Source organism: Arvicanthis niloticus, chromosome 22 (assembly GCF_011762505.2).
Source record: "Arvicanthis niloticus isolate mArvNil1 chromosome 22, mArvNil1.pat.X, whole genome shotgun sequence".
Classification (NCBI taxonomy): Eukaryota; Metazoa; Chordata; class Mammalia; order Rodentia; family Muridae; genus Arvicanthis; species Arvicanthis niloticus.
Window position 1 is genome coordinate 30,008,137 of NC_133429.1, and position 15,280 is coordinate 30,023,416.

Sequence of the window (15,280 nt, forward strand, 5' to 3'; positions counted from 1 at the left end):
TCAGAGTAAATTAAACCATTGTTATTTAAAGAGAAAATTTATCACGGAAAATAGAATTGAATTGAATTTTCTTCATTTTGAGCTAGCTTCATTGCTGCTAAGAGGCATAAAACTGATGTGTGTGTGTGTGTGTGTGTGTGTGTGTGTGTGTATTGAGAGATAGAGACAGAGAGAGAGATAGAGACAGAGAGACAGAGACAGACAGAGACAGAGACAGAGATCAGGAAGAAAATTTAGAAGTATCTGACACGTTATCATTATTTGCTACATCAATGAGACTTTTATAAAATATATCTATGCACAATCATCAGTACAAATAGTCCACAATATTAACAATATTAAGGTCATAAAAAGAAATTCACAGCTCTTACCTGCACAAAAGTACCTGAAGTATTTTGGTAATATACAGAATAATATTGTATGATTCCATTAGGTTTGGCAGGAGGAGTCCAAAAGAGAATTATCGATGAGGAACTGAGATTCACATAATGGACATCTTTGGGATGATCACTGGGCTCTATAAAACAAGCAATTCAGAAGCTTTTTAATCATAGTCAGAAGTTAAGTTGAAGTGTCTTGAGTTTTCCAGCAGTTGATAAATTGAAAATGAGCATAATCATTTTTTTAAAACCTTAAATTAGGAATAGTATCTACATAAGCGTCAGAAATGAAATCAGATCATACGCCAGTGTTTCTTCCTACTGCTTTACCATATGATAGTTACAGAGAGTGGGTTCCTACTCATAAAGGCTCTAAAAAATAACCATTGTCTTTGATTTACAGATAACATCATAGCCAATTTCTATTACAGAGCATATGACTATGAAATTCTACTTTATTGGATAATCTTGAAATAATAAAAGCTAAAAGCAAACAGAAAGTCAATGTCACATATTTTATTTTGCTACATTTAACCTGCAGGTAAAATGCTGATTATTTGAAAGCCCTGTGCTGAATCCATCCGTGGATGCTTACTCCTTCCTCCTCCTAAGAAAACTGTGATGTCATATACTGCTTCCACTTTAACAAATAGAAACTTGAAACATAGACAGATGACTTCCATCTCCCGACAGCACACACATAGGAAGTAGACACAATTTTGCATCCAGCTAAGGATGGGTTTAGGCTTAATAAAACATTTTGATATTGGATGCCTTGTGAGCTGAATATTCTTTGCATTGATCGAGACCCTAAGAACTCACCTCCCTCTGGTGTTCGGAAGTGAATGATGCTGCTTCTTGCTTTCCCATCACCGAATCTGGTGCTAGCTGTTACATAGGCATTGTAGTCAACATTATAGTCTAAGTCGGACAACTCCAGTGATGTTTCAGTTGCATTAATAGTTGTTAATGATGATTTATCCCTAAGAGAGACAGAAAAAAAAGTAAAATTGTCATTCAGAATAAAGGCCACTGCATACTTTTGAGGACCAGTACATCAAAAATATGTAGCAGTGGTATACAGTCATTTCCTGGCTTAACTTGATAAAGATGCGACTTATTCTGAAATTTTGAAAATAGTACATTTCAGACTACTTCAATAAATTAACTTCATTAGCTTTCAAGTGTATGTAGTCATTGAATCACATGCTTATAATGACAAGTGGCGTGGACCAATTTTAGTGCCTCTTGGGATAGCTCAACTTTATTAGATCGAGAAGCACCTAGGAAATGTATGCACCTACATTTCCTCTGGATATGTCTGACAATGTATAACATGAACGTAGTGACATTACCCCAAAGGTTGAATGCCTGGGTAGGAAAACTGTAGAAAAGAGAATATCTAAAGCAAATACTATGTAGCTCTCTCTTCAACCTGGTAGCTATGAGGTGAGATGTTCCTGCAAAACCATGTACCAAGCTGTGATTGGCTGAAAATTCTGAAACTGTGAGATGTGAGTCAAATACTACTACTATTACTGTTACTCTTACTGTTACTACTAGCAGTAGTAGTACTAGAATTTCTCCTTTCTTAATTGTTTTTCCTCATGTCTTTATTTCATTTGTAATTATGTGTAAGCGTGTATGTCTCTCTGTGGGTGTGTACATGTGAGAGAAGGGGTCTGTGGAGATCAGAGGCATCGGGTCCTCTAGAGTTGCAGTGGCCAGGTAGTTGTGAGCTGCCCAACATGGGTGCTGAGACCTGAACTCTGGACCTGTGCAATAGCAGTACACTCACTTTAGCTCTTAGAAGTCTCTCTAGCCCCTTTCCTCGGGTATTTGTCCCAGTAACAGAGGACCAAGCCAGACATCTAAGAATACTGTGTATTCAAAGTTACTTTAGCATATTTTGCACACCAACATTTGAGTTGCTCACATATATTGTTCTTTCTAATGTTGGCAAGATCATATTTATGCTATTATTGTGTCAGGTAAATGCATTTCTCATATGTTATATAAGGGTGAGTTTTACTTCTATGCCAATCCAAATAAGTAAATAAACAATACTTAGTAATAAAATCTCCTTGTGTTTTGTTCGTTTTGAAACAGGGCTTATGTAGCCCAGATATGCTTCACACTCATGGTGTCTGTAAACTCTGTATGCTTCCACTTCTCTGGCTCAAATGCTGATATTACTGATATATCTCCAAAAGGGAGTTTAATAGTATATATGTATGCATGCATGCATGTAATCATATAATAATTTAATAGGAATGCCACATAAAACAAGGTGTATAATCTACAAAAAAAAAGAGAGAAGAAACCTTTTAGTTAGTTAAAATCTTTAAGGTACTTAAAAATGCTACTTCTGACAAGGAAATAAATTAAATCAATACAGACTCAGAATTTTCTAAGTATGGAAATCTAACAAGGAAAAACAATTTTGAAAACATGTTAAAATCATGCAAAAACGCAGGGTAGTGGTGGCGCACACCTTTAATCCCAGCACTTGGGAGGCAGAGGCAGGCGGATTTCTGAGTTCAAGGCCAGCCTGGTCTACAGAGTGAGTTCCAGGACAGCCAGGGCTACACAGAGAAACCTTGTCTTGAAAAACAAAACCAAAAAAAAAAATCTTGCAAAACATAGCAATGTAATTTTTTTAGTCACACTAACTTAGTTCCCATACTTTTGGATTGAGTCTTAATTAGTATTTAAATCCAAGAATAAATACTTATGTAGTAGTCCTGAAATATCTATTTACAAACAAATGTGCATTCTAAGAACAATAAAATTAGTAAAGAATTTATATAAGGGTATCACAAAAAAATGATGTCTCATGTAGTTTCATAGTTTTTTCTTTAGAAACATAAAAGTAAGTAGATTTCCTCTGTGAATAGAAAATGTTCCTTATTTGTCAGTAAAACACATGAATCCTCAAGTTTTAAGAGAATAATAGAGTTTGTGTGAACTAATGGTGTCTGCAGAGGTACATTTCAGTCTTCCTTTGCTGATACAGAAGTATCAATTTAATCCAAATGTCAGCACTGGTATCTGAAAAATAATTGGATAACTTAGGATAGTTGGTAAAAATATATGAGTTCAGAGTGTGTGACTAGAAACAAACTGTACCATTCAATACACTCTTCCATAAATAGTGTCATGGTACTTTAAGAAATTAAATAAATGAACATAAATAAAATTACAGAGATCACAATTTTACTTGAATGATTTATCATAAAACCAAACAGAGAGGAAGTAAAGAGAAGAGGAAAGTGTAGTGTCACTGAGGACAAGCCTGGCTTCTCAACTTATAATAGCTGCTGCTAGTTTGTGAGTAACACACAAATCTCTGGACCAAGTACAACATCTCTCTCTCCAAGAAGCCATCAAAAAGCAAATCTGTAGCCTGGAGGACTCACTATGTATCTATGAGTTTAACATCTAATAAAATTCTATGTATATGTTCTTGTGTACATTGTCTCACATGTTAGTAAAAATGATTTGATGTCTGTCTACATTGCAACTACCTAATATAGGCATACCATGAACACTTAGCTAGTGTTGTATTAATTAATTCTCGGTGATCGCCTTTCTCTTTCCTTAGCTATTACTAGTAATAAAACTGTGGTGATCTGTCAACAGATATCTCTTTATTATGGTCATTTTATTTCTGCATTTTAAACTTTGTGACCATTGAGACAAATGGGTTTAATTCTTGTCTTAGTGACTGTTGCTTCTCAATAATTACCATTCTGATTTTTAAATTATTACAAGAAACACAACAAGAATATCTGAGTGTAAATGTTGGGCAAACTCTCATTGTTGATCTGGATAGTTAATTTCTCAACTTCTACCAATCTAATTTGACAAAAAAAAAATCTATTTTTGTTTGCATGTCCCTGACCATGAGTAATATGGTATGTATGTTTCCCTGTTTATCAATGACATATAATCCACTTTTAAAATAAGCTATTCACACATCTTACCTATCTGCTATTGCAGTTTTTGAAGTGGACAGTGTGTACCTTTAGACTGTATCCCAGACAAACAAAGATGCTGTTGCTCATTTAGAGATGATTATATAAAACCAATATTCAAAAGAACTTACCCAGCATTACTTGAACATCTACAATGTATGAGAAACTATCATAGACATCAATATAATAAGAAACAGATTTTATACTCAAATCAGAGAAATAGCAACAATTTCAACACAATACAATTCATTAGGAACAATGTTATTTCTCTAAGAACAGGACAGTAACTTTTTATTTTCCCACAGACATTAAAAGAAATTTTAAAGTGATGAATAATTAATTTAATTATAACCAAAGCCTAGAAAAGGAAGGTATAATAAAGCCAAAGATGTAAGAAACTGTTAACTTGAAAAATTATCTGCACCATTTATGTACAGAAAAAGGAGTTAAGGAGAATATGGAAAGGAAAAGAGCAAGAAGGCATCTAACCATTATATGTCCAGAGTCATGAGCATGTCATATTTAAATGTATGAATGTTACTCAATACTGAATCTCTAAAAGAGATATTTTACATCTTTCAGGATTAAAATAGTGAACAAATGTAAAGGTAGCCATCTGTAATTGTTTTTGCTAACTTTAATTCTAAGCTTTGCAGAATATTTTAAAAACCCTTTTTTGGTTTTTGTACTTCAAAATAATTTTAATTTGCTTTAGATAAATTCTGAAAAAAATGCTATGTACATTTCTTATTTTCAATCATGAGCTATATGAAGAAAATGTCTTGAGTTAGCATCAGTACAGTCTTAAAGATAAAGCTACTTCCTATTTTTAATGTAAATTATCTGACTGATTTATAGTGCCTAGGTTAAAGCTAATTATAGAGCAGTGGTTTTCAACCTTCCTAGACTGTGACTTTTGAATACAATTCCTTATATTGTGGTGATCCCCAATCATAAAATTATTTTTATTCCTATGTCTTAACTAAATTTGCTATTATTATAAGCCATAACATAAATATATGATAGGTAGAATATTTGATTTTTGAACCCTGTGAAAGGGTTGTTCAACCCATAAAGGGGTCATGAGCCATAGGTTACAAAATACTATGCTAAATCATGAGACCAATTCTTCTTTACCAATTTCATTGTTTTTGGTAACATGAAGCCCATGCTAAATGATAATTTCCTACAAAAAATGAACATCTATAATACCAGAATTATTTGGCTAGGCCTAAAAAGATATTCTCATTTTTGAAAATACATATAGGTAGATATACTTTCCTAGTCAAGGTTGGAACTTAATAAAAAGTGAGTCTTCATTCTCATCTTCATCATTTGATATTTTGTTTCATGTTGGTAGTCTGTCTTAATGTGATGCTTGGTTCTACATATCTAGTTTATAAACTGTTTCTGTTGTTTAAATATTCTAGGCTTGTAGAGGAAATCTAATTCAGTAACATGGCTGCTTTGGCAAGGGATCACCTCCAAAGTCCTAGTCTATGTGATCCAGCTGAAATACAAACACGCCACACACCTTTAATTAATCTGGCTAGAATGCAAACATGCTCTAATGCATACCATTAATATCTAACAATAAAGGTAAGGTTAGTTTGTAGAAGGAAACAGCCATATTTGAGGGGCAAACAAAGTAATGAATCAGAGAAAGATCTGGCAGAATGAGTCAGAGATAGGATATGCCCAACTCTCATCAGAACAGCACAGAAAAGAGAAGCTCTTGCAGGGAGAGAGTTGGTTAGTTGGGATTGAGTTGAGTTGAGTTGAGTTTGGTAAATCAGTTACAGGCAGTACAGTGAGGGCAGTGCAGTAGAGTTGAGCTCCTTGGTGAGTTCAAGTAATGAAGAGCAGGTCAGCAGAGGAAATTGAACCATAGAATGAGAAGAAGCCAAAGGGATTGGAACAAATTAATGTGAAGCCAAGTGGAACAATTCAGTGAAAAACTGATGGAAGCCAGATTAGATTAGTCAGCTTGGAGAGGGGTCTGAGTCAGAACATCTGATTTGAACCAGCCAGCCAGAGTTCAGAAAGAAAGGATGAGCTTATTCAGCAGTAAGCCTCTGAAATGACAATTACATCAGGTGAATAAAAGATACTTTTACATAGACACTTTCCTTTTCTCACTAAGTACTCATAACCCAAATAGTGTGAATATTCATTCATTTTATTATTTATGAAATCACTTCCTAATATAAACTAGCATTTGCTAATTAGTTTTTCACTTGTTGGAATCTTACTAGAGCTCTTGTTTGATCTTTCACTTAACTACTGAATCTGCTGAAGCTTGTTTCTTTAATTCACTCAATGTAACAGTAGTACATTCCATAATGCTACCTTCCAACCCCTTAGACTCATGGTGATTTCATTCTTCATAAAACGCCTCCACTATGATACTCTCTGACTTATTAAGTTATCTTTACTACCTGAATTCCAAAATGAGAACTCCAGTCAAGAAATATCCCATTCTCTGTGCTGGTTGAAATGAAATGCTTTAAACTGTGGGTATTTTTTTTTTTTGAAATATGGCATAACTATGCATCCTAGGCTGAAGTTGAGCTCATCCTCAATCTCTCAAGTACTGGTGTTACTTGTATTAGTCTATTAAGTCATTTTCAATAGGATGAACATCTTGTAAAAACAACAAAAAATGGGACCATGCATAGTTTATATCATACAAAAAGTCATGTACAAAACTTCTATTATTACCTACTACATAGACTCATGCATTTAATAAAGAACTGTATTAGAATTGTTTTAAAATGCCAAAGACCTTCAGCAAATCATTTTAAGTTTTATATTGGTATATTATTATATATTAAATAAGTGTACAATCACTTTAAGGTTCTACACATTTTTTTTTATTTCTCTATGTGTGTTAACAAATATCTGTCAAAGAGTGATTTAGTATTGTTCCTCATAGTGTTTAGAAAACAAGATATGTTCAAGGTAAGATTTATATATAAACTAGAATAATAGCATTATTTTTACTCCATAGTCTTTAATTCATACCTTGTAGGGTATTGCCTTGGCAATTTTGGAGAAAATGGCCTCTTAATTTTACTGACACATACAAAGGCAAAATTGCTAAACAAATCCAAGCTGAACTCAAGAATATATCAAGTAAATTAGCTTTGTATGGCTTTACAAGAACATTGTATATCAATTACAACTGCATTGAAAGAATATATGTTTGGTGTTGTTCTAATAAAACTGTTTCATTAATATATTTGCCTATAGCCAGGGCTGTGTATCATTGAAACCACATAATTTGTTGACCCAAATGAGGAAAAATACTACCTTATCATATTGATATAATGAGCATTGTTTCGTGATGAAAATTTTAGAGGAACAAATTATTTTAAGTTGTAAAAGATTAATATAGATTTCTGAATAATTCATCTATAAACTGTGAATAGCATGGTAGTGGGAACAAAATGAATACACATTAATCCTTATGAAGAATTTTGTAGAGAAATTTCCATGACAAGGAAATAGTCACCCAGAATTTTAACAAAGAATCCTTCATCTCAAAAACATACTAAAAGAAATAACTATCCAAACAGACAGGTTTATGGGGATTTGTAAATATGTATGTGGAGTAGTGCACCTACTGAGGAATTTCTGGCCAGTCAGTCAGGTTAAGTTCTGAGATCAAGTTCTATGAGAGACCCTGTCTCAAGGAAATAACATAAAGAAAGATTGAGGAAGACTACCCTTCATCTTCTGCGGTCTGCATATGCATATCACACAAAACAAACATATGTATGTACTACACATACATGAATAACACACACAAACCCCTACACACACACACACACACTTTTTTAAAAAGAAGGATCCCTTGCCATGTGTCAAGAAAATGGAAATTTACTTTCATCATGATAAAAAATAATTCTGAGAGAGGGGTCTGGGCTAAGGAAGTCTCTCAGGGGAGTGATGAAGGAACCCAAGTAGATTAGGGAGGGAAAGACCATGGAAGAAGACAGACTTCTTCATGAGGAAAAGAGAAAAGTAGAAAGCCTCTTTAAAAAATCAACCTGGTGCCTGGTGGTGGTGGCACACGCCTTTAATCCCAGCACCTGGGAGGCAGAGGCAGGTGGATTTCTGAGTTCCAGGACAGCCTGGTCTACAGAGTGAGTTCCAGGACAGCCAGGGCTACAGAGAGAAACCCTGTCTCAAAACAAAACAAAACAAAACAAAACAAAACAAAACAAAACAAAACAAAACAAAACAAATCAACCTGGTATATTACCCTTTGCAGCAAGGTCTAAGAGGTCTTGACACAACTATCCAGAGGAAGACTTGGAATAGAGGAACCCTGCAGGCACTATTTACAGCCTAGGGTTGAGGGAAAAAAACCCTGAAGAAGTCTAATATCTGAATGTCAACATAGATGAGACAAGAAAATTCAAGGACTTGGTTAAATCTTGAGAAAATCAACAATAGGCAAGAAAATAAGAACTTTCAAGCCAGGAACTATGGCTGTAAGTCAGTGTGAGATAAACCCTCAAAAGAGGCCAAGGTCAGTGAGCTATAGTAGCACACACAGGAGACATTGGCACCTGGCTTTTTCACCAACCTTCTCTTGTGTTCAAGTCTATCTTGACAAGAATCACTGAAGAAACAGCTCTTCAAAGATGAGCGAAAAAAAAGTATCCACTGGGAGGAATTGAACTTTGAATTTATTGTTTATCCAATACCAATTAAACTATGTCTATGGAATATGAAAGCGTGAGTTATGTGAAATGTCTTCACAGGCTTCAACATTATTATAAAAAGCATAAAGAGCAGGTGGTTGAGAATAAATGTCTTGTTTTATACATGTGACTCTGGCCTTGCTATAAGGTTAAAAATAAAATACCTGCTGTTTGTTTTCACAACGTCCTCCTACATTTATGCACTTCAGTATTAAAAACTAGACTTATAAAATGGATCTTAAAATAGGTGGTTACTGCAGATCGTCATAGTCCAAGCCCAGAAAGATTAACCTGGTTCAGTCATACAGTTTTGTGCACTGCCCAGTCTCATGTGTGCTGTGTATTATACCGAGACTCCTAGATGTTTTGTGAAGAGAGACGTGGTCACAGTACAAAAGAACATGTTTTACTTACATTTTACCCAGACTTCAGATGTCAAGGTTGCAACTTGCATGGTTAAAATACCCAGGAGTCATTATTGATTCATCTGTTTTATTATTTTGATTTTATTCCCATAACCAATCAACATGTCACCAGGTCCACTGGGCTATTATTCCTAAATTTAGTACAATGCTGACCACCACTCTGATCTACTGTCAATATGATCTCTTGCTATTGAACAACCGACTTCTTACTATCTTGCTAATAATTTAATCTTCTATAATCCATTCCTTGTCAAGAGTTCAGATTGCTGGAAATGTCTGGCAACTCTGTTAAAAGGAAAAACAAATTGTCTCTATGATTGACACTTATACTCCACCATGCCTGGTCACAATTTTACTCTCCAAAGGGATTCCACAATCCTTATCAACCTGACACTCTGTCTTCTGCAAAATGACAAGTCATGTTTCCCCACAGGGAGAAGTAGAATCAATATCCGCTCCTGTTGGAAAGTTCCCTACAGATCAATACAAGACAAGAGGCATCTTCTGGTTACTCTGATCACAAAAGAAGACAGTTTTATGAAGAAGTTCTCTTCTTTCTCCTGATGTTTTCTGGTTGGTTTGTTTATGGATTATACAATCCAGCTATCTCTTCACACTATACTTAGCAGTCAGGGGGTTTAGAGAGGAATTTTACCAATATTGCTGCATGAATGAATGAATGAATGAATGACTACGTGAAAAGATGGATGGAGTAGAATTACTTAATCCTTTCCATTACTTCCTTCTCACTAGCATCTCTCATGATATTCCTAGTGTCACCCAAACTAAGCAAACCAACCAGAAATCAGGTAATTTTGCAAGAAATATAAACTTTAAAGAACAGTATGCACAAGATCTACAAAGGAATTAGGGGGTAAAAATCACATTTAGGGGAAAAACTCTAAAGCAAAAGCGTTTGAAATAGGGTAATGTTTCCCATGTTGGTTTTTCTCAAGATAGAAGTATAAATGTAAGCAAATCTTTATTTTTTAACAAAATACTTTACAAATTTTATTTTCTGAGTTTAAATAATTCAAAATGCCTTTAATGTGTATTACATGGGTAGTGGATGTTTAATGATATACATTAGATCAAAATGAGAATTTTATTCTCCTGGGTTGCCATAAAGCAATGTAGCTGTTTGTTGACGAATAAGAGACTCATTTTGAGATTTCATCAGTTCCAAAATTGAAAGATAAGTAAGTGCTTAAGATTAAAATAACCAGTAAATAACTACTTATCATTAATGGAAAGTTGACCTTAGGAGATCTAAAAGCATTTCTTTGATTTAAATTTTAATTGAAAATATTTTGTATAAGTAGACTTTAAAATAAATGTGCAAAGTATTTATTTTAAAATTTTCCAATAGCCAGGTGTGGTGGCTCATGCCTGTAGTCTCAGCTACTCAGGAAGATGAGACAGAAGGGTCCCTTGAGTCCAGAAATTCTAGGCTGTAGTGAGCTATGTCATTCGGGTGTTTGCACTAAGTTTGCATCAATACCATGACCTCCCAGAAGCAGGGGGGACTACCAAATTGCCTAAGAGGGGTGAACCAGCCCAGGTCAAAAATGGAGCAGGTCAAAGACTTTCAAATATTTTAAATCATATATTTGCAATCATGTAAGTTTATCATTCAGACCTTCAAGAGTATACATTTAGTATACCTTTAAAAAACATACTTCTTAAAATTTTAGTTGCAAAGATTTTTATTTGCTGACCAGCTGCATAACATGATGTAAACTTATTTCTTAATAAAAAGCATTTTAACCCACCTATGAATAATCAGGGCTCTAATGCAGCATCACATTCTGAGATAAACACGACATTCCTATTATATTACAAATTAATATTTGTTCTCAGAACTACTTCCAAAAAAATCCTTACCAGACATAAACTGTGTAATAGAGGATAATTCCATTTGGCTCCAAGGGTGGTTGCCATGACAACATCACGGTGACACCAGACAACTGTTTCACAGAGAAGTTCTGAGGAGGAGAATCAGGAACTGAAAATTTTTAACAAAGAATGACACATTTCATTAAATAAATATGGAAAATGTAAACATAAAAGTGCACAGATTTTTTTTCTCATAAACTCTATGGTAAGTGAATCATGTCCAACACTTCTCTCCATAGACAGAAGAACATGATTGTTTATGTTCAGATAAAATGATGAAAGAAGATTTTCATGGTGGTGTTGGAACATCTGCTCCTGTGAGTCAATGGAAAAAAGTATTTCATGAGAAAATACAACATGGGTCTGTCACAGTGACTCATTGACTGTTTAAGAACATTTTGGTGAATTATCATTCTCTAATAAAACCAAATGTTTTATTGAGGTGAATAGATGTATCACAAAGTAATAGATCTCCCCAGATAATGAAGACTTGGGGAAAAAAGATGCTATACATTCAAAGAATGGTAAGCATAAATTTTGAAGGAACTTAGAATGACTGACTTCATCCAGACAAACAGCATTCCTCAACCCAGATGTGTCAGAAAACACTAGAGTAAGATCAAAATATAGTCAATGAGCCTTTATAATACAATGGGTTTCACAGAAAGCTCCATTATAGCCGAATAGCACACTAACAGAAAAATGGCTAGAATCACTGTTTTCTTAAATTTTTTATAGTAGAGAATAGCTTGTTTCATGAAATGAGGTCACTGAAGTGGTGACAAGTATAATTGTCATTTCTGTTTCATTCGGCTTTGTTTTTCCCCCAATGGTGTCACATTAGAAAATGCTGTTGAGTACTGACATCACGTGAGTCTGCATATTGTTTAGAGGCGTGTGTTTGCTGTGCTAAGAATCACTTTCAATTCACTTATCAACGCAAACCCTATAAATATTCTCTTAACATACTTATAAATTATAATTTATGTTGGCATTTAGAAAAAAAGGTCAGTCAGAAACTGGAAGTAATTTGGATAGGAACATCCAGTGACTCTACAGTTTTATTCTACAATAAGCATTAAAAATCTTGGGAAGAACACATGAGTGTGTGTGTTTGTGTGGGTGTGTGTACACATACACACTTTGGTCATTTTTATTATCAACTACAATCCAATAACACTGAAATTTAGGCCAGCAAGAGTGGTCAGCAGGTTAAGTTCCTAGCTTCCCAACATAAGGACCTGAGTTCAATCTCTGGGACCTCCATGGTAATAGGAAAGAAGTCACACCCAAGAGTTGTCCTCTGACTGCCATATGAGTGCAATATATACATATATGTATGTACAAACACACAGTCATGCACACACACATGCATGCACATGTGCATGCATGCATGCACACACACACACCACAACATAATACAAACTAAAAATAAATGAATGTAAAAATTAAAATCATTTACAACATAATCAGTTCAGTGTGTCAGAGCATCAGGACACATGAAAGGTCTTTTGTTGGCATGCTGTCTTCTCATTCACTTCCTCTTCATCTACCTTCCCTCAGGTCAAGCATGGACATAATGCTCAGATCTACCTTCCCTGATGCCCTAGAGAAATCTAACTTCTTCTTTATGCCTCGTGAATAATTTTTGGAAACACTTTCTATCAGTAATTACAATTATACAAATTACTTGTTTACACATTTGTCAAACATAGGTCACATCTACACTGAAAGCTTTCTGAGTCAAGGCATATAACTCAGAAAAGCCAGCCGCCTCAGGCTAGTCTCCATTCGGTGAAGTTGTTCACAAAGGGATGTTTGTTCTTTGGTATATACAATGTGGCTATGAATTCAAGTGGACATTTGCCTTGTCAGCCTATTTTTAATGACTGGTATGATTCAGCTGCAGAACTCAAATAGACAGTCTGCATTCATGCAGTAAAGACATCCTACTCAGCATAAATATCCACTGGCCTTGATTAAATCATAATAGATCTTGAATATTCATGATTGGAATTTTTTGATAAGGTCAGAACTTTAGATGCGGACACTATACCCCACAAAGGAACTGCTAAAATTATTACTAAATGAGCAAGATTAATCTATAAACAAAAAAGAGAGAGAAGAAAATACAGAAAAGATTGAGTATGCAGCAATTTTCATGAGTAAAAACAATGAGGGGATAATCTTGACCCATGATCCAAAGCCTTCAGAGACTTTGACAAGCCAGTGCATGGACAGGAGGCTTTAGTGCAGAAAACACAAGAAGGCAATTGTATAGGATAGCAGTGGTAAAATGGAATTTATTATTGTAAGCAAAATGGGAGTGGTGCAGAGAAAATACACTGTCCTTCTAATAGTATCCATTTAACATTCATCCTAATGAGTTATTCTAGATCCTGAATACCCACAGGATAAGTATCCTGGCATGATGGGGCATCTTGAAAGAAGAAATGGAAAAAATTTATCATAAACATGTATACTACCCCTTGCTGGGTATAACATGATAGCCAGGATTCCTTCTACATAAAAAGCCAATTGTTTCAAAATATATAACATGTAAAACATAAACTCCAAATACTCTTCCAAAGCATATCTTTCAGGGTCACTTTCTAGTGCAATATGCGCCTGTGGTTTGCTGAAGTATCAATACAGAATGGGCCCAGCAGAACGGTTGATTTTACTTATGTTCTGAAAAAAATGTATGAAAAAATGCAGGACTCAAAGGGGTTGGAGGACCTCAGGAGAAGATGGTCCACTAATCAACTAAGCAGGGTAATATAAGACTGAAGCAGCAAGCACAGGGCCTGCATGAGTCTGCACCAAGTTCTCTTTGTATTTAGTATGGTTGCTAGCTTGGTGTTTTTGTTTATGTGGGATTTATTACAGTCGGAGTTGGGGGGGTGTTCTCTTTTGCCTGCTCTTAGGACTCTCCCCCCCCCCCCTTGGTTGCCTTGTCCAGCCTTGATAAGAGAGCTTTTGCTTTGTCTCATTATATCTTGTTTTTTTCTTGTTTTGTTGTTGTTTCTTGGAGCTTTGTACTTTTCTTAAGGGAAACAGGGAGATTAGATTTTGGGGAGGGGCAATCTGGGAGGAGTGGAAGGACGTATTGTATAAGAAAAAGTATTTTCAATTTTTAAAACAGAAAATTAACATTCAAGGGCAGTGCTATAGTTAATAATTAGATACAACTAAAAATATAGACTGAATTTATTAATTAGCTAATCCTAATAACATTAAGACCTGTTGAAAGTTATATAGATTCTACTCCAAAATTTCTGCAAATGCCATAAAAATGTGGAACACTGTTGGGACACATGTGATATTCACACTATTCAAACTTGATCCTTAAAAGTCTCCCAAAAATTGCACTTATATTTGCATAGTAAAGTTGACTTCAAAGGCAAAAAAATAGTGTTTCTATCTGATTTTACTCAATGTAAATCTATCTTTCAAATTTGTTCTTACTCCATAACCATGAAATCTCTATATAGTACTGGTATTGTATATATCTTACAGTTTCAGCGAAAAAAAAATTATACTAGGTTTCATTCTGCATATGTCTCCAATCTATGGACAAATTACCACAAACATCCCAATATTATCTCTACAGGTTTTGTTTGAAATGTTAAAAAGCAAAGTATTTCAGGATGCACTATATATAATCTTACCATCTTCCTCAGTCAGTATGCTTATTGGCATACTCCGAACGCCTTCTCCTTTAAGTGTACTAGCAGACACCTCAATCACATAATGGGTATACTTTTTCAGTCCTAAACAGAAGTAAATTAGATAAATTGACACAGAGAATAGATCCGTTAATAATATGCAAGAGGTGAATAATGAAACGACTGTCAATTCAACAGTCTTCCAAAAGTAAAAGCTAAATC

General features: G+C 34.7%; 1 protein-coding gene across 1 annotated transcript in view; it reads right to left on the minus strand.

The window, feature by feature from the left end:
- Positions 1 to 15,280, minus strand: part of Ptprq (protein tyrosine phosphatase receptor type Q) — a 195,447-nt gene that overhangs the window by 124,448 nt on the left and 55,719 nt on the right. The window contains exons 16-19 of the mRNA XM_076920158.1: positions 15,062 to 15,163; positions 11,379 to 11,499; positions 1,203 to 1,363; positions 372 to 517 (exon numbers count right to left, since the gene is read on the minus strand). Of these exons, the coding sequence (XP_076776273.1) occupies positions 372 to 517; positions 1,203 to 1,363; positions 11,379 to 11,499; positions 15,062 to 15,163 (530 nt within the window). The remainder of the gene's footprint in view (positions 1 to 371; positions 518 to 1,202; positions 1,364 to 11,378; positions 11,500 to 15,061; positions 15,164 to 15,280) is intronic.